At 41.6% G+C, this 19,886-nt stretch overlaps 1 protein-coding gene across 5 annotated transcripts in view; it reads left to right on the top strand.

The window, feature by feature from the left end:
• Positions 1-19,886, top strand: part of SF3B1 (splicing factor 3b subunit 1) — a 48,812-nt gene that overhangs the window by 1,313 nt on the left and 27,613 nt on the right. For 2 of the 5 annotated variants that reach the window (XR_635655.3, XM_003907762.4), the window contains exons 2-5: positions 12,559-12,725; positions 15,710-15,814; positions 16,301-16,415; positions 18,251-18,330. Coding sequence is in view for 3 of the 5 variants with exons in the window: in XM_003907762.4 (XP_003907811.1) it covers positions 12,559-12,725; positions 15,710-15,814; positions 16,301-16,415; positions 18,251-18,330 (467 nt within the window). In the remaining 2 variants the exon portion in view is untranslated. Of the gene's footprint in view, positions 1-12,558; positions 12,726-15,709; positions 15,815-16,300; positions 16,416-16,469; positions 18,331-19,886 lie in introns of those variants that run through there. The other 3 variants (XM_021923831.2, XR_002516217.2, XM_009182682.3) reach the window with 3 other exon arrangements.

The following is a 19,886-nucleotide window of genomic DNA, read 5'->3' as shown; positions in this document are numbered from 1 at the left end:
AGTAGTCCACTGTGGCAGGAACAGTGGGTGCAAGGAGAGAAGAAATAAATGAATCTGTAAAGGTTGGTTTAGGACCAGAATATGAATGGCTTTGAATCTTTGGGTCACCCAGAGGACCTGAAGTCCAGCTTTCTGCTGTTTATCAGACATGCTAATGAATTGGCAATGGCTTTAATACCAGTATTATTTTAGGTATTTAGGATTTAAATGCTCTCTTAGTGTTCTTAGGCCTTATTATTTTTTTTAGACTATCTCAAATATAACCTTTTGCAAAATAAGTAGAAAATATAAAGATGTGCTGTTTTTGTTCATTCAGGAGGTTATTCATTTGGGGATATTGATAGTATAGCTTTGATATTTATTGGTAGCATAAGATGCTCTCAAACAGGAAAATCAAAGTTCTGATCAGTTTTCCTGAATTTTTTAGAAACCCAGCTAAAAGCTTTGGTCTATTGCTATTCATTGTCCAAACTTGTTATTTTTGAGATTATTCTATCAATGTGAATTAAGTGATGCCATAAGAAAATAGCAGAACATTCAATACTTGAACACTGTCTGTGCCCATCCCTATGGGTTATAAGTCAGGGGATAATAAATGTTTAGTAGAAATACACATAATACTGACATAGCTTCTTGCTTCCTTCCTAATGACATTTTCTTGGTGGAACTCTAATTATTCATGGTCCATCACTGTTTTCTCTTGTTAAGCCATTTTTGATAAACTGAAGCAGAATTAATGCTTTTAGGGGCAGTGCTGCCATAGCACTCAGTATAAATGTTATATTGCTTAGTCTATTGTGTTAAGATTTTCTCTTCTACTTAGCTCCAAGATTGAGATAAACTGGTAACTATTTATTTATTTTGCTGTCATATTCTTTCCAAACATTTATTTTTTTATTTTTTATTTTTATTTTTTTTTTTGAGATAGAGTCTTGCTCTGTTGCCCAGGCTGAAGTGCAGTGGTGCAATCTCAGCTCACAGCAACCTCCGCCTTTTAGGTTCAAGCTATTCTCCTGCTTCAGCCTCCCGAGTACTGGGATCACAGGCATGCGCCACCACACCTGACTGATTTTTGTAGTTTTAGAGACAGGGTTTCGCCATGTTGGCCAGGCTGGTCTCAAACTCTTGACCACAAGTGATCCTCCCACCTCGGCCTCCCAAAGTGCTGGGATTGCTGGCATGAGCCACAATGCCTGAACCCTTTCAAACATTTCTATTAGGATCAGGCCTCACATCCTCTTTAACCAATCTGATTATATTTTACCCTGGCCAATGTGGCTTATGCTTTCCAGGATTGAAATATAAAAAGAGCTGGACTTACTCAAATCAGATAAAATCTTTTAGATCTTTCTGCATATTAAATTGTGTCAGGTGTATGGTTATGAATATGCATAATCTTGCCATCCAGCAGTTCTTCAGATACTGCTGACTTTGGCAAACAAATAGGGAACACATATTCTTCTCTGTTTTGTAAGGGGAAAAATGGGTTAATCAAAAATCCTGTGTATCAGCTTGTTTTGCCACTAATCCTTTGAATTAGATTTTTTGGTACATCACCAAGCTGAAAAAGCTTTTTCCCTAATTCTTTGCTTGATGAGTGGCTGGAATAGTTATAGTTTTGTTATTGTGTATCTTGCTGATGTATTTTTTTTTTCCTGGGTTTATTTTTATTTTTATTTTATTTTATTTTATTTTATTTTTTATTTTTTTGAGACGGAGTCTCGCTCTGTCACGCAGGCTGGAGTGCAGTGACCGGATCTCAGCTCACTGCAAGCTCCGCCTCCCAGGTTTACGCCATTTTTCTGCCTCAGCCTCCCAAGTAGCTGGGACTACAGGCGCCCGCCACCTCGCCTGGCTAGTTTTTTTGTACTTTTTAGTAGAGACGGGGTTTCACCGTGTTCGCCAGGGTGGTCTCGATCTCCTGACCTCGTGGTCCGCCCATCTCAGCCTCCCAAAGTGCTGGGATTACAGGCTTGAGCCACCGCGCCCGGCCTTCCTTTGTTTATTTTTAAGACTGGGTCTTGCCCTGTTGCCCAGGTTGGAGTACAGTGGCGTGATCATAGCTCACTTAACCTACAACTGCTGGGCTCAAGCGATCCTCCCATTTCAACCTCCCAAGTAGCTACAACTACAGGCGTGTGCCACCATGCCTGGCTAATTTTTACAATTTTTTTTTAGATATGGGATCTTGCTATGTTACCCAGGCTGATCTCGGAACTCCTGGGCTCAAGCAGTCCTCCTGCCTTGGCCTCCCACCGTGCTAGGATTACAGGTGTGAGCCACAATGCCTGGCCTTGAATTTTTTTTTTAAATAGAATTAATCATTTGGGAATCAATTTATCAGTATTGTTTGTAGTGCTCAGTAAAATGATTTGTATTATAGTTAATTGTCCTGTTGCAGTTTTGTTTAATGAAAAAGTTGAGGGTTGGGATTCAGAATATACTTCCTGTTTTTCTGTGATGTCTTTTAGAAGTCTCGTATTGGGGAAATACTTGTTCACCAGCTATGTCTGGCTGAAGGAGAATAGATATCACTTAGGGACCACACTAAAAGGTGTAGGTGAGAGATTTAACATCTGAGGGCAGTATCTCTGTAATGTGTAATGAGCAGTGATTAGAACATTGAACATAATCCAGATGAAAAATGAAAAATAAAGAAGCATCAAGGAGGAAGAAGTGCTACAAGTTGGGTTTAGCATGATCTAAGGCTTAGAAAGAAGAAAAGGGTTGGTCACGGTGTTTCACACCAATAATCTCAGCACTTTCGGAGGCTGAGGTGGGCGGATCACCCAAGGTCTGGAGTTCCAGACCAGCTTGGCCAACATGGTGAAACCCCCCTATACTAAAAATACAAAAAAAATTATCCGGGCATGGTGACGTGCGCCTGTGATCCCAGCTACTCAGGAGGCTGAGGCAGGAGAATCGCTTGAACCTAGGAGGCGGAGTTTGCAGTGAGCTGAGATCACGCCACTGCACTCCAGCCTGGGCGACTGAGTGAAACTCTTGTCTCAGGAAAAAAAAAAAAAAAAGAAAAGGCACAGGAGGGGAGATCAGAGGGACAGAATTGGTGGGGAGCAGTTAAATAGTTGTATTAGATGTGACCTTCTGCTATCAGTGGTATGAGTTGTTTTTCTCAAGAGTTTGATATGTAGGTCTGAGTTTTAAAATACAGGAGGCCAGGGGTTGCTCACGCATATAATCCCAGCACTTTGGGAAGCCAAGACAGGAGGATTGCTTGAGACTGCAAACATACAGAAAAGTAGAGAGCGCCTGGCACAGTGGCATGCCTGGGCAGATGGCTTGAGCTCAGGAGTTCAAGATTGGCCGGGCAATATGGTAAGACCCTGTCTCTACAAAAAAAAAATACAAGTTAGCCAGGTGTGGTGGTGTGTGCCTGTAGTCCCAGCTACTTGGGAGGCTGAGGTGGGAGAATCTCTCTTGAGCCCAGGAGATTGAGGCTGCAGTGAGCTATGATGGGGCCACTGTGCTCCAGCCTGGGCGACAGAGGCAGACCCAGTTTCTAGAAAACAAAACGGCTGGGCACAGTGGCTCATGCCTATAATCCCAGCACATTGGGAGGCTGAGACTGGTGGATCACCTGAGGTCAGGGGTTTGAGACCAGCCTGGCCAACGTGGCGAAACCCTCTCTCTCCTAAAAAATACAAAAATTAGCTGGGCGTGATGGTGTGCACCTGTAATCCCAGCTACTAGCGGGGCTGAGGTAGGAAAATTGCTTGAACCCAGGAGGTGGACGTTGCAGTGAGCCGAGATCATGCCACTGTACTCCAACCTGGGCAACAGAGCAGGACTCCATCTCAAAAAAACAAAACAACAGACCGGGTATGGTGGCTTATGCCTGTAATCCCAGTTTGGGAGGCCGATGCAGATGGATTGCATGAGGTCAGGAGTTTGAGCTTGGCCAATATGGTGAAACCCCGTCTCTACTGAAAATACAAAAATTAGCTGGACTTGGTGGTGCATGCCTGTAATCCCAGCTACTTGGGAGGCTCAAGGAGAATCTTTTGAACCGGGAGGTGGAGGTTGCAGTGAGCCGAGATCATGCCACTGCACTTTAGCCTGGGCAACAGAGTGAGACTCCATCTCAAAACAAAATAACAAAACAAAAAAGTACAGTGAGTGGTAAAATGAAACCCTCATATACTTATCACCTAGCTTCAACGGTTCCAAGCTTAGGCCAAGTTTGTTTAATTGGTACACTGGTCCCTTCTACTCTTCCTATTATTTTGAAGCAGATCTTAGATGTACCACTTTATCCATAAATATTTCAGTGTGTATTTCTAAAATGTAAGGACTTAAAAAGATAATACTATAATTACACTTAAAATTAAAATAATAAAATATCTAGTCAATGTTCTGTTTTACCCATTCTTTTAAACTTTGTTTTTCAGTTTCAGTCAGGTTGCCAAGAAAACTGATACATTTTGATTGGTTGGTTTCTCTTGCATCTTTTTCATTTCACAGTACATTGTGATTGAGTGATTTATCTCGTAAATCTTTTTCAGTTCATAGGTTCCTCCTCTGTCTCTCTCTTTTTCCTTGCACTTCATTTGTTGCAGAACCTTTGTCCTGTGGTTTCCCACAGTCTGGAGGAATTGGGGAAAATGGCAGTCAAAACTGGTTCCCTCCTTCCCATTACTGCTGCAATCAAGATGTTAGGGGGCCCACAAGCAATGGAAGCACCCAGAAAATTATGGACTCTAGGTATGAGCATAGTTCTGAAATCATACTTCAGGTTTAGGTTGTGCTAGTCATGGTAAGGAAATCCTTTTTTTTTTTTTTTTTTTTTTTTTTTTTTTGGCGGAGTCTCACTCTGTCGTCCAGGCTGGAGTGCAATGGTGTGATCTCAGCTCACTGCAACCTTTGCCTTCCGGGTTCAAGCAATTCTTTTGCCTCAGCCTCCTGAGTAGCTGTGACTACAGGCACCAGCTACCATGCTCGGCTAATTTTTGTATTTTTAGTAGAGACAGTGTTTCGCCATGTTGGCCAGGCTGATCTTGAACTCTTGACGTCAGGTCAACCTCCGTCTACCAAAGTGCTGGGATTATAGGCGTGAGCTACCATGCCCGGCCAGGAAGGAAAGCTTTCTTTTTTTTTTTTGAGTCTTGCTCTGTCACCCAGACTGGAGTGCAGTGGCATGATCTCGGCTCACTGCAAGTTCCACTTCCTGGGTTCATGCCATTCTCCTGCTTCTGCCTCCCTAGTAGCTGGGACTACAGGTGCCCACCACCACACCTGGCTAATTTTTTTGTATTTTTAATAGAGATGGGGTTTCACCATGTTATCCAGGATGGTCTCGAGCTCCTGACCTCGTGATCTGCCTGCCTTGGCCTCCCAAAGTGCTGGGATTACAGGCGTGAGCCACTGCGCCTGGCCCTGGGAAGGAAATCTTAAAAAGGATTTGTACATTCTGGTTCTCCCCCCACCATAATTTTAATGTCAATAAATATACTCTTCAGTTTTGTTTTTTTTTTTTCTTTTTTTTTTTGAAACGGAGGTTTGCTCTCGTTGCCCAGGCTGGAGTACAATGGTGTGATCTCGGCTCACTGCAAGCTCTGCCTCCTGGATTCAAGCGATTCTCCTGCCTCAGCCTCCGGAGTAGCTGGAATTACAGGCATGCGCCACCACGCCTGGCTACTTTTGTATTTTTAGTAGAGACGAGGTTTCTCCATGTTGGTCAGGCTGGTCTCAAACTCCCGACCTCAGGTGATCTGCCTGCCTCAGCCTCCCAAAGTGCTGGGATTGCAGGCGTGAGCCACCAAGCCTGGCCTACTCTTCATTTTTCTAACAGGCCTAACTGCTACCTGTTTTGTATGACACGCAGTTATACACATATCTTAAAAATAAGATGACCAATTTAAGAAAAACCTCATTTTTGACAATATGCCGTCAAGACTTTTCCTTTAGCATGGCTCTTTGGTAAATGCAAGTCTGATAAACACTTCACTAAGTGCTCTGATCTCTTGTTTAAGACATTTTTAAAAACTACATTTGGATATGACAACTCAGGATTTTAAGGACTACCCGTAACTTCAATTTTAGGATTCTAAATATACTGTCATGATAGGGAATCACTTCTTTTTAAGATTTCATAATCAATAGCTAAGAGTCCTAGCATATATCCCTACCCTACCCCCAGTGAGTGGGTTTTACTAAAGATGGGAGTAGGGGAGAGGTTGAGGCAGGGAACAGAAATGTGGCTTTCATCCAGAAAATCAGGTAGTTAGGTAATCCATATCACCTATTTCTACCTCTGTACTCCTTTTTCTACTACCACAGAATTGAAATTTTACTAATCTCACTTATCTCAGCTTCTCTTTATCTTACTTGTTCCCTTAATATCTCTCTCCTCCATTTCATCTCTCAAAATTCTTCTTTATCTGTTACACAGTCTGCTCTGCTCTGCTCTTAAACTTGGGGAAGTAAATCCATCAAAAAGGCTAAGTTTCTTATAAAGGTAAACATTTACTATAGGATCCAGCAATCCTATTCCTAGATATAGATGTTTACCCCCTAGTGTTTTTTGTTTGTTTGTTTGTTTTTGTTTTTGAGCGCTCTATTTCCCAGGCTGGAGTGCGGTCACAAGATCTCAGCTCACTGCAAGCTCTGCCTCCCGGGTTCAAGCGATACTTCTGCCTCAGCCTCCCGAGTAGCTGGGACTACAGGCGCGCACCATCACACCTGGCTAATTTTTGTCTTTTTAGTAGAGATGGGGTTTCACCATATTGGCCGGGCTGGTCTCGAACTCCTGACCTCAGGTGATCCATCCATATTGGCCTCCCAAAGTGCTGGGATTACAGGCGTGAGCCACCATGCTCCGCCTACCCTAGTGTTATTAAAACCTGTCTTCACACAAAAACCTCTAAACAAATGTTTACAGTAGCTTTACTTGTAATCGCTGCAAACAACTCGATGTACTTCAACTAGAGAATGGATAAACACACTAGCACAGTGGAATACTACCCAGTAATAAAAAGGCAGAAACTATTGATGTGCACAACAGTGTGGAAATTGGAATATTTAACGGTTTAAATGGGTTAAAGAGTGCCAGCTTTTGGCAGTTTTGTGTGGCCAATAGGAGGTCCTAGTCTCTTTTTGCTCAGTCACTAGCAGACAGTATCCCTTTTTTCTTTGTCTTCACATCTGAATGTATTGAACTACGAGTCCAAATTGGGAAGGGATTAGGCTGGAACAGGTTTTGTTCATGTTGGTCATAATTGAAGTTGGAAGAGATTATTAGCATAGACGTTTCTTTGCCTCCTCAAGTCTTCATTGTTTTTGACCCCTGGTTACTCATTTTGGTATGTTCTCTCATTTTTTATTTTCATAGTTGCCAACCCCCCCTTTTTTTTGAGGTGAAGTCTCACTCTGTTACCCAGGCTGAATTGCAGTGGCATCATCTTGGCTCACTGCAACCTCTGCCTCCCGGACTCAAGCGATACTCTTGTTGCCCACGGGGGAGTGCAATGGTGCGATCTTGGCTCACTGCAACCTCCACCTCCCAGGGTCAAGCGATTCTCATGCCTCAGCCTCCTGAGTAGCTGGGATTATAGGCATGCCACCACCATGCCTGGCTAATTTTTGTGTTTTTAGTGAAGACAGGGTTTCATTGTTGGCCAGGCTGGCTTTGAACTCCTGATCTCAAAGTGATCCAGCTGCTTTGACTTCCCCAAAGTGCTGGGATTACAGGCGTGAGCCACCGCACTCAGCCAGGTGCCAAGAAATTTTATGCATTGATCATTTGTTGTTAGAAATGATCTATTTGCACATTTTTAGTCAGTTTATATTTAAGAAATTACAGGAATACTTACACACCAGGCTGTAACTTAGTGTTGGCTTTGAAGATATGGAGTTAGAGACAACATTGTCATTCCCAGAGATACAGAATTTGAAGTGGAATTTTACAAACCTTGGCTGGCATGGATAGGGGAGAGAAAAATTTGGAAAATTACTTTTAATGACTTCTACAGATTACCTATTTGTTTATTTACTTATTTAGAGACAGGGCCTGGCTCTAACACCCAGGCTAGAGTACAGTGGTGTGATCTCAGCTCACCGCAACCTCTGCCTCCTGGGCTTGAGCCATCCTCTGACCTCAGCCTCCTGAATATCTGGGACTACAGGTGTGCACCTGTAGTGACTAATTTTTGTATTTTTGTCAGACTAATTTTTGTATTTTTTTATAGAGACAGGGTTTCGTCATATTGCTTAGGCTGGCCTTGAACTTGTGAACTCAAGTGATCTGCCTGCCTGAGCATCCCAAAGTGCCCAGCCTTATTACTTTTTTATTGATTAATTAATTTATTTATTTGAGATGGAGTCTTGCTCTGTCGCCTAGGTTGGAGTGCAGTGGTGCGATCTCGGCTCACTGCATCCTCTGCCTCTGGGGTTCAAGCAGTTCTCTGACTCAGCCCCCTGAGTAACTGGGATTCCAGACACTCACCTGGTTAATTTTTATATTTTTAGTAGAGACGGGGTTTCACCATCTTGGCTAGGCTGGTCCTGAACTCCTGACCTCGTGATCCACCCGCCTCGGCCTCCCAAAGTGCTGGGATTACCATTGTGAGCCCCCATGCCTGGCCGAGATCACCTTTTATGAAATATTTTAACGTACAGAAGAGAATAGAACAAAATATAATGAACACTAACCCACTATTCAGCTTTATCAATTCTTCGTTTTCTGCCATATTTTTTCCCACCTTTTTATTTATTTATTTTGAAAATGAAACCTGAGACACAAAGTTACCTTATTTATGAATGTCATGGTAATAATTTGTTTTCTCATAAATATTTGGGTATATTATGTTTGGTATTTTGGCACATAGTTTATTAAGAAATTTCTGAGTTTTTAGTTCTCCGAATTGCATAATAAGCTGCTGAGTTTTATGGAATCTGATGTCTTAATTTTATGAATCACATGGTGTATGTGTAAATGTGCTGCAGTTTGCAGTGTGTTAACAAAGCCCATTAGCTTTTTGGACTTTATATCCATAGTTTCCAGCAGACAGAAAACAATGCCTGATGTGCATATAAACATTTAATTGGACTGCCTATAAGAAGTTCAGTAATAAACTCCCCTCAGGATTAATTAACTACAAACAACTGCCTAGGCCCAGGAGATTTTGGGCTGGGTAATTTTGTTACTAAATTTTAATAAGAATCTAGTCATGATTTACATGGATTTCATACCAACACTATTTCAGTATTTTATGAACCTTTGTGATTGGAAACTCTGATGCTAATCAGCAGGTACATAAAATCAGTAGGTAAAATTCAGTAGCTGAAATTAGTTCCTGAATAAATGTTATCCAGATGAGGAACTAGTTGCTGAAACTTTAGGATGGAAAAGTTCTTTAGACGGAAAATAAGAGAGATGCTTGATAAGGCAGAAAATGCAAGTTGCTATGTATTGGCGGTCAGTTTTTTTTTTTTTTTTTGAGACGGAGTCTGCGCACTGTAATCACCCAGGCTGGAGTGCAGTGGGGCGATCTCGGCTCACTGCAAGCTCCGCCTCCCAGGTTCCGCCATTCTCCTCAGCCTCCGAGTAGCTGGGACTGGCCTTCCATGCACCACGCCCGGCTAGTTTTTTTGTATTTTTAGTAGAGACAGGAACACATGTTGCGGCGGGATGGTCTCGATCTCCTGACCTCATGATCCACCGCCTCCTGGCCTCCCAAAGTGCTGGGATTACAGGCTTGAGCCACCGCGCCCGGCCAGTGTGCAGTTTTTATAAAACAGCACCCCTTTCCTATTTTTTAGTTGTGTATGAGGTAGAGAACAAAATGATTGCTTTGGTGGAGAGAATTTGGTAGAGAGGGGGTGGGCTGGGGTTGGAAATGGGAGGGGTGAAGGGCCAGGTAAAATAGTTTCCTAGGGTGTTTGTTAATGAGGCAGAATCCTGGGCTTCACAGCCTGAGTTGGAGGTTTGGAGTTAGTGTATCCAAGACTTAGGATTCCACCTTTGTAACAGGTGCACCAGGTCCTTTCTTTGTACGTGGTCCTTAGTCTATACTAATGCTGTATAGGAGATTGCAGACTGTTTGTCCTGATTCACCCATTTGTTTCTTGCCTAAATCCTCATGGAAGTAGCATTTGTGGTCCTTTTACAAAAACCTATTTAGGTAAAAGTGATAAATGTACCTGTGGTTTTAAAAAAAAAAGCCTGAAGCTGGGCGTGGTGGCAGGCACCTGTAATCCCAGCTATTTGGGAGGCTGAGGCAGGAGAATCGCTTGAACCTGGGAGGCGGAGATAGCAGTGAGCCGAGTTCGGGCCACTCAAAAAAAAAAAGAAAAGAAAATGCCTGAAGGGGCTGGGAGTGGGGCAAATGTAGATTAAATTTTTCAAAATATAAAACTACGAACAGAAACAAAAGTAGAGATCATACTACAAAGAACCACCCTGCTCAAGTGAGGATATTTCTGGCTGCCTGGGCTGCTGTAATGGTTTGGGGAGAAAGTAACATCTGTGCATGTAGTGCTGCTGTGTAACACGATACACTATAAGAATTTTGAGATCTGATCACAAACTGGGGCTGCTAAATTCAGCATTAAAACTATTATATCATTTTGAGTTTCTTTCTTTCTGTTTCTTTGTTTCTGAGACAGTCTCACATCCAGGCTGGAGTGCAGTGGCAGCAATCATGGCTCACTACAGCCTTGACCTCCTGGGCTCAAGCAGTCCTCCCACCTCAGCCCCCCAAGTGGCAGGGGACTATAGGTTTGCCACCATGCCTGGCTAATTTTTGTAGTTTTTGTAGAGATGGGGTTTTGCCATGTTGCCCAGGCTGGTTTTGAACTCCTGGGATCAAGTGATCCGCCCACCTCAGCCTTCCAAAGTGTTTGGATGACGTGTGTGAGCTACTGCGTCCCGCCTCCAGTTTCTGAGACCTGCTCCTGTTCCTTTCTTATGTGGAAATGTGACCCAGCTGTGCCTTAGACTAGATAAGGACTTTTTGTTATCCTGCACATCTATCTTGAGGAACTATAGAGGGCTTTCTCCTTTAGCTGGGAGGTTTGGCAAATGCAGGATGCTATTTGAATCTTTAGCTTTTGATTCATGCAGCTAGCAATTGAGCTTATTTATTTATTGATTGAGATGGTGTTTCGCTCTTGTTGTCCAGGCTGGAGTGCGGTGGCGTGATCTCGGCTTACTGTAACCTCCGCCTTCCAGGTTCAAGTGATTCTCCTGCCTCAGCCTCCTGAGTAGCTGGGATTACAGGCGCCTGCCACCATGCCCAGCTAATTTTTGTATTTTTAGTAGAGACAGGGTTTTACCACATTGGCCAGGCTGGTCTCGAACTCCTGACCTCAGGTGATCTGCCCGCCTCGGCCTTCCGAAGTGCTGGGATTGCAGATATGAGCCACTGCGCCCAGCCTAATTTTTATTTATTTATTTATTTTTTTGAGATGAGTTTTGCTCTCTTTGCCCAGGCGAGAGTGCACTGGCATGTGATCTTGGCTTACTGCAACCTTGGCCTTCGGGGTTCAAGCAGTTCTTCTGCCTCAGCCTCCTGAGTAGCTAGGACTACAGGCGTGCACCATTACACCCAGCTAACTTTGTATTTTTACTAGAGAGTAGGTTTCACCATGTTGGCCAGGCTGGTCTCGAACGCCTGACTTCGGGTGATCTGCCTGCCTTGGCGTCCCAAAGTGATGGGATTACAGGCATGGACTGCCACGCCTGGCCAGCAAGTAAGCTTTTTAAAAGTGCCTGGTGTCAAAGGGCTTAATTCAGCATGGGCTGGCAAGAATTTAAACAGCTATTTGTCAGGCCATAGAAATCTTTTGCAATCAAAACTATTTCTTTATACATCTATGTACTATTTATATTATTAAAACAAAACATTGCTTTGCAAAATTAACCTGGTGTCAGGAAAGACTACAATATGGAAGACTAGTCTGTATTTAAAGAAGAGCAAAGAGAGTGACAACTAAATGCAGTGTAGGGTGCTTGATTGGATCGTGGGTTAAAAAAGAACATCTGTAAAGGCTGTTACTAGGGCAGCTGGGGAAATTTGAAGCTGGGTTATATGTTAGATGATATCTTATCACGGTTTTTGGCTTTTTTTTGAGAGATAGAGTCTTGCTCTGTCACCCAGGTTGGAGTGTAGTGGTGTGATCTCCGCTCACTGCAACCTCCGCCTCCCGGGTTAAAGTGATTCTCCTGCCTCAGCTTCCCAAGTACCTGAGACTACAGGTGCATTGCCCCCACACCCAGCTAATTTTTGTATTTTTTAGTAGACACGGGGTTTCGCTATATGTTGGCCAGGCTGGTCTCGAACTCCTGACCTCAAGTGATCCGCCCACCTCGTCCTCTCAAAGTGTTGGGATTATAGGCGTGAGCCACGGCGCCCAGCCTATCATGATTTAATTTCTAGAGCATGCTTACGCTGTTGTGATTACTAGTCTCTTATATGGTACAATTATGTACATTTTCTGTATTTAAGAGAGTATTTTGATAATTACCTAGTAAAGAGATGCATTGTGTTGGGAATTCTTTTGGAAAATGAAATTAAGAAAGTCTGTATTATCTTTTTATAGATATTGAAGCACAGATTCGAGAAATTCAAGGCAAGAAGGCAGCTCTTGATGAAGCTCAAGGAGTGGGCCTCGATTCTACAGGTTATTATGACCAGGAAATTTATGGTGGAAGTGACAGCAGATTTGCTGGATACGTGACATCAATTGCTGCAACTGAACTTGAAGATGTAAGTTACAAATTATGTACAAGAGGCAGTTTTTTTTTTTTTTGAGAGAGCAAGAAATATGAATAACTTTTGTTTCAGCCATCTGGTTTAATCTGGAGAAACATTTTTGGAATTTTTTTTTTTTTTTTTGAGACGGAGTCTCGCTCTGTCGCCCAGGCTGGAGTGTGGTGGCCGGATCTCAGCTCACTGCAAGCTCCGCCTCTCGGGTTCACGCCATTCTCCTGCCTCAGCCTCCCGAGTTGGGACTACAGGCACCCGCCACCTCGCCTGGCTAGTTTTTTGTATTTTTTTAGTAGAGACGGGGTTTCACCATGTTAGCCAGGATGGTCTCGATCTCCTGACCTCGTGATCCGCCCATCTCGGCCTCCCAAAGTGCTGGGATTACAGGCTTGAGCCACCGCGCCCGGCCATTTTTGGGATCTTTTAGAGGATAAAACTACCGGAGGTATCCTCTCTAAGGTTCAGAAACTTCACTGGAAATGCTTTGTTCTGAGAATTTTTGGTAAAGACTAGTTTGTTTATCCAGTGAAGCACCTGCCAGCCATTACCGTTATAAAGTAAACAGTAAAGTAAATCCCTGCCATTACTTATCAGCTCTATCTAGAGTAGCCTGTGTGAGAAGTGACTTAATTGTAAATAGCCATCTGTCCTTGCGATTTGATTACTGATTGTACTTGATACTGTTTTTTTCGTCTTGGTATCTTAATGTGAATGAATTTTCTTTTCTCTCTCTCTTTTTTTTTTAAGACAGTCTCGCCCTGTCGCCCAGGCTTGAGTACAGTGGCGTGATCTTCGCTCACTGCAGCCTCGGCCTCCTGGGTTCAAGTGATTCTCCTGCCTCAGCCTCCCGAGTAGCTGGGATTACAGGCGCCTGCCACCATGCCTGGCTGATTTTTGTATTTTTAGTAGAGATGGAGTTTCTCCATGTTGGCCAGACTGGTCTTGAACTCATGACCTCAGGTGATCCACCTGCCTCGGCCTCCCATAGTGCTGGGATTACAGGCTTGAGCCACTGCGCCCAGCCTGGAATTCTTCTTAGTACTGATATTGATGAGCTTTTCATATCTGTTTCAATTACTATGGAGGAGGAGTGCCTTTCATTTTGGTATCTGTTCCCTCAAAGCATTTTTTATGTATTCCAGGTAGCTTATATTTTATCAGACCATTCCAAACTCCAAATTTGGTGATTCAGTTAGAGATAAACTTTATGTATATAGATTATCATACTTTTTTTTTTTTTTTTGTCTCGCTCTGTCGCCCAGGCTGGAATGCAGTGGTGCGATCTCGGCTTACTGCATGCTCTGCTTCCTGGGTTCATTCCATTCTCCTGCCTCAGCCTCTAGAGTAGCTGGGACTACAGACGCCCGCCACCACGTCCAGCTAATTTTTTGTATTTTTAGTAGAGACAGGGTTTCACTGTGTTAGCCAGGATGGTCTTGATCTCCTGACCTCGTGATCCGCCTGCCTTGGCCTACCAGAGTGCTGTGATTACAAGCGTGAGCCACCACGCCTGGCCCAAACTGGTTATTTTTTATTTTTTTTAATTTTTGGATAGGTCATGTATATTTCTTTCTTCCTTTTTTTTTTTTTTTTTTTTTTTTACTATAAGTTCTAGGGTAAGGTTTGTTACATATGTATACGTGTACCATATTGGTGTGCTATATCCATTAACTCATCATTTACATGAGGTATATCTCCTAATGCTATCCCACCCCTCTCCCCACCCCATGACAGGCCTTGGTGTGTGATGTTCCCCATCCATGTCTAAGTGTTCTTTTTGTTCAGTTCCCACCTATGAGTGAGAACATGTGGTGCCAAACTGGTTATTTTTAAGAAATTCAAGTCACATTTTACTTTATAGTTGGCTCTCTCTGCCTCTTTTTTTTTCTTGAGAGAAATTTAAAGTCCCAAAAGGTGAAATTTCTAGAAGCCAGTGGTGGCCTAGTTAGCACTTTATTTGGGGGTCTCATACCCTAATGGTAAAATAAAGTGATAGCTCTATGTTTCAGAAACTGAGGGGGAAATTGTCACTTTATTTTTAAATAAAATAAGTGAGGTGTTAAGATCTGGAGAATTACCCCGTGTTGCATTTTTTATTTTTTATTTATTTTTATTACAATAGAGATGAGATCTCACTATGTATGTGGTTTTGTTTTTTGGAGACAAAGCCTTGCTCTGTTGCCCAAGCCGAAGGCAGTGGCCAGATCATGGCTCCCTGCAACCTTCGCCTCCCAAGTTCAAGCAATTTTCCCACCTCAGCCTCCTGAGTAGCTGGGACTACATATACACACCACTATGCCTGGCTAATTTTTGTATTTTTTTGGTAGAGACAGAGTTTCACTATGTTGCCCAGACTGGTCTTGAACTCCTGGGCTCAAGCAGTCCCCAGCCTCGGCCTCCCAAAGTGTTGGGATTACAGATGTGCACCACCTTGCCCAGCTGGGTCTCTGTTGCCTAGGCTAGTCTCAGAACTCCTACACTCAAGCCATTCTCCCACCTTGACCTCCCAGACAGTTGTACTTTTTATACTAGAAAAGTAACAGTATAACATTGTTCTGTTTAAACATACTACTAGGGGCAAATACATTTAAAATTAAATATTTGTTTCAATGGTTGTTAAATTGTGTTTAAAAAAATGAGTTAAAAGTAGAAAGTTCTAAAATAAGCTGTAGTTATCAAATTGAAAAAACATTAAAATTAAATGCTCAGGTTTTTCTAGTCCATACCTACTTTATCTTAATTGACTTCTATAGAAGATATTCCCTGCTTAATCGTTTTAAAAAATAAAGATAGCTTTACTGAATTGAATTTAATAGGTTTTTGAAGTGAAAGAAGACCAATTTTGTTTGTAAGTTTTATGAAGGAGGGCTTAGACATCACACTGTCAGTAGATCTTTTGATTTCATGTTGAATCTTTGCATATTCTTTCTAATTGTTAAGTTCTGACATTTTGTTTATGGCTTTTTGGGGGATTTTCATTGCAGGATGACGATGACTATTCATCATCTACGAGTTTGCTTGGTCAGAAGAAGCCAGGATATCATGCCCCTGTGGCATTGCTTAATGATATACCACAGTCAACAGAACAGGTGACCTTTTATTTTAAAAGCATAGTTTATTCAGCTAAAGAAAAGTGAATGTCTGAGTTCCCATAGAAACCCATAAATTTTAGGATGCTTTAAGGAGAATTATAAATAATAATTTATTTTGTAAAGGTGTAATCTTCTTTTTTTTTGACACAAGGTCTTACTGTCTTGCTCAGGCTGATCCCAAACTCCTGGGCTCAAGCATTCCTCCTGTCTCAACCTCCCAAGTAGTTGAGATTATACACACAGGCCATCACGCCTGGCTGTAATCATGTAGTGAAGCATTGAACTATGGAAATGTGGATATGTATATTACCTTGTTTCCATATGCCTTATTTTTTTATATTAACATTTATCTGTGAAGCAGTACAGAATATTAGTAGACATGTATTAAACATTTGTGCTTTACAGTGTTCTGATTTTTGTTTATGATATTCTGCTTTGTTATTTTAATAAAGTGGATATTAAGTGAGACATACCTCTTTTCAGTATGATCCATTTGCTGAGCACCGACCTCCGAAGATTGCAGACCGGGAAGATGAATACAAAAAGCATAGGCGGACCATGATAATTTCCCCAGAGCGTCTTGATCCTTTTGCAGATGGTAATTCTTTCCCACTTTTCTATAAGTATTCAGAAATTTATTTGTATTAAGTTGTCTTTAGCCCTTTGATTTTTTTTGGCATGCTTCTGAATTTGCTTTTCTTTTTAAAAATCCCCCCTACTATAGATTTGTATAGATTTGGTTGAAGTCACAGATGCCATATTCTTCATCTTTATAATGCAAGTTTTCTTTCCAGGTAGAAGGACAAGAAAAAAATGAGCCAATGCCATAGAAACGCAAAGGGTTAAAGGTTTTACTTTTACTTTTGTTTTGGGTACGCTTTCTATACTTGGAACAAATGTGTTTTCCTGCTCAAAATACTTTCAAATTATTGAAAGTTTTCATTCCAAATCTTAGATGTTTAGGATTGTTACCCTTGAGAAACTGTTTCTCACACTAGAACTCCCCCCATAGTGCTCTAAATATAGCTTAGTAAAGGCACCTACTTTGCTCTAAGCATACTTAAAGTTAAAACAAAAGTATGTATACAAAGAGTGTGATATTTTTAATAGTTGGAGTCTGTTTTGCTAATTTTAGTGTGCAAATCAGCACAAGGGGCATAGTGAGCCTGTGGAAGCTTTCCTCAGGTGAGTGAGTTTCACAATCAAAATTAGGTGCCTGTTTCTTAAAATTAGATTCTGCTGCAGGTTTACATACTAGATTTTCAGCCTGCATGAATTAGTAGGGATATTCTTTTTTTACTTGCATAATTGTAATTGATTTAAACATGTATGCCAGAATTCACAGGCCCATACTAACTGTCCTTAATTTCTTTCCTACAGCAGTACTGCTATATGCCAGTCCTGTCTGCATTCTTAAGGGTGCAGTTCAACACATCCTCTCTAGATTATGGTGAAAAAGTATTCCAAAGGAAGTCTTATCAGAGCTAGTGTCAGAAAGAATGACACTACCAATTGGGCATGATCTTCAGCATAGGAAATGTCTTAGAATTTTATTATTTTTTCCTAAATTGTGATGCTATACCACTTGTATAGCTAGTTACCACATTTCTAAAGCATAATGTGCCTCTGTGAATCTTGTTATATACTGTTTGGGCTTCTGTAAGATATTTTGAAGTTTGAAAAGCAAATACTGAAACTTTAACCAAGAGACCAACACATCTCTTTGTACACCATGTTGCTTCTGTGTGCATCATAATAACTGGTAGAAGTAATATATTTCAAGTAATATGTTTCCAGTTTTAATTTATGCTTTCTAAGAAATAAAAATATGTTTTCTGGGTCAAAAAACTTAAAGCATGAAGCCCTTTTTAGTAACGTGACATCAGAATAAGATTATAGGTATATTTTTAAAATCAGATTTTCTAAACTACAATTGTTTTAGAACACTGTATGAAGAACTTATCTAGTCATAGTTATTTGTAGTCAGGATTTTAACAACTTGCAACAGGTAATGTTTTGAATATAAATATCTTTCCAAAGTGTTACTAATGGTAAAGAGATAATTTTCTAGGCTTCTATTCTGCTGCTTGAAGTCAGAACTGCTGATGGAGACAAAGGCACGAAAGTGTACGTATTCCGGATTAGCAACCCAGGAACCCATCACTTCTGAAGACTCTAAACTGTGCTGTCATTTTGTTTTTATATGCATTAAAATATTTGTTTTAAACTGCTGTAGATGTTTGTGTTCAAACAGGTTAAATTGATCAGCAAACTCAATAAAAAGTAAGATGTATAATTATTAAAGTTTTCCATCAAAAAATAATTTAAATGATTATGGAATAACATAATATTTAGAGCAGGGCAGATAAATCAGTTGAACCTGATTATCTTTTATTTATTGTACTCTTTTCCTGTTGCTGTTCTTTTCTGCAGGAGGGAAGACCCCTGATCCTAAAATGAATGCTAGGACTTACATGGATGTAATGCGAGAACAACACTTGACTAAAGAAGAAGTATGTAAACCTGTCTCCTGTTTTAATGGTTATGAAAGAATGTAAATACAGTTGTGATTGAGAGACTGTTACGTTTCTTTTTTGCTATTTGCTGCACAAATATTTTAATAGTATTAATAAAAATTAACTGAGAAAGAATCTTACCCCCAAATTATACCACCTTTCTTTTTTTTTTTTTGAGGCGGAGTCTCGCTCTGTCGCCCAGGCTGGAGTGCAGTGGCCGGATCTCAGCTCACTGCAAGCTCCGCCTCCCAGGTTTACGCCATTCTCCTGCCTCAGCCTCCCGAGTAGCTGGGACTACAGGCGCCCGCCACCTCGCCCAGCTAGATTTTTTTTGTATTTTTTAGTAGAGACGGGGTTTCACCGTATTAGCCAGGATGATCTTGATCTCCTGACCTCGTGATCCGCCTGTCTCGGCCTCCCAAAGTGCTGGGATTACAGGCTTGAGCCACCGCGCCCGGCCTTATACCACCTTTCAAAATCATTTCTATATCCTTTTCTAGTCCTGGGCTCCTTGGCTGTATATGTATGTATGTGTCTTACAGGGGATTTTTTTTTTTTTTTTTGAGACAGAGTCTCACTCATCCAGGCTAGAGTGCAGTGGCGTGATCTTGTCTCACTGCAACCTGCGCTTCCCAGGTTCAAGTTATCCTCCCACTTCAGCCTCCTAAGGAGCTGGGAACACAAGTGTGCGTCACCATGCCTAGCTAATTTTTGTATTTTTAGTAGAGATGGGGTTTCACCATGTTGGCCAGGCTGGTCTCGAACTCCTGACCTCAGGTGATCTGCCTGCCTCGACCTCCCAAAGTGCTGGGATTACAGGTGTGAGCCACTGTGCCTGGCCATTACAGGGGTTGTTTCCGTGAGGAAGGTTTATGGTGTATATCTGAATCTAGTATGTTAGGGAAAAGTCAAAGAGTTCAGTGTGAGATTCTATAAGTTTCAGTTTGGATGTAAGTGGAGAATTTTGAATAATTCCTTTTGGCCTACGGAGATTATGCCATTTTGTCTAGTAACCGCCTATTTTTTTGTTTTTTGAGTGGAGTCTTGCTTTGTTGCCCAGGCTGAAGTGCAGTGGTGCAGTTTCAGCTTACTGCAACCTCTGCCTTCCGGGTCCAAGTGATTCTCCTGCCACAGCCTCCCGAATTCCTGGGATTGCAGGTGTGCGCCACCATGCCCAGCTAATTTTCGTATTTTTTTTTTTTTAGTAGAGATGGGGTTTCGTTATGTTGGCCAGGCTGGGCTCGAACTCCTGACCTCCGGCGACCTGCCCGCCTTAGCCTCCCAAAGTGCTGGGATTACAGGTGTGAGCCACTATACCCAGCCTCCTCCATTACTATTATGAATATATAATAGATTTTATATGTTGAATGAGTTAAATGGGATAGTAAAACCCCATTTTAACAGTATAGAGTGAATTAAATGTGCATCCATTGCCACTAAATTATGAGTATTTATATAATTTGTCAGTATAAATAAAACAATTTTACTATTTTTATCTTTTACCATTTTTCTATCTTGTTGTATAGTCTTTTTTTTTTTTTTTTGAGACGGAG

This window comes from Papio anubis, chromosome 10 (assembly GCF_008728515.1).
Source record: "Papio anubis isolate 15944 chromosome 10, Panubis1.0, whole genome shotgun sequence".
NCBI lineage: Eukaryota > Metazoa > Chordata > Mammalia > Primates > Cercopithecidae > Papio > Papio anubis.
This window is presented reverse-complemented; position numbering and strand designations above follow the sequence as displayed.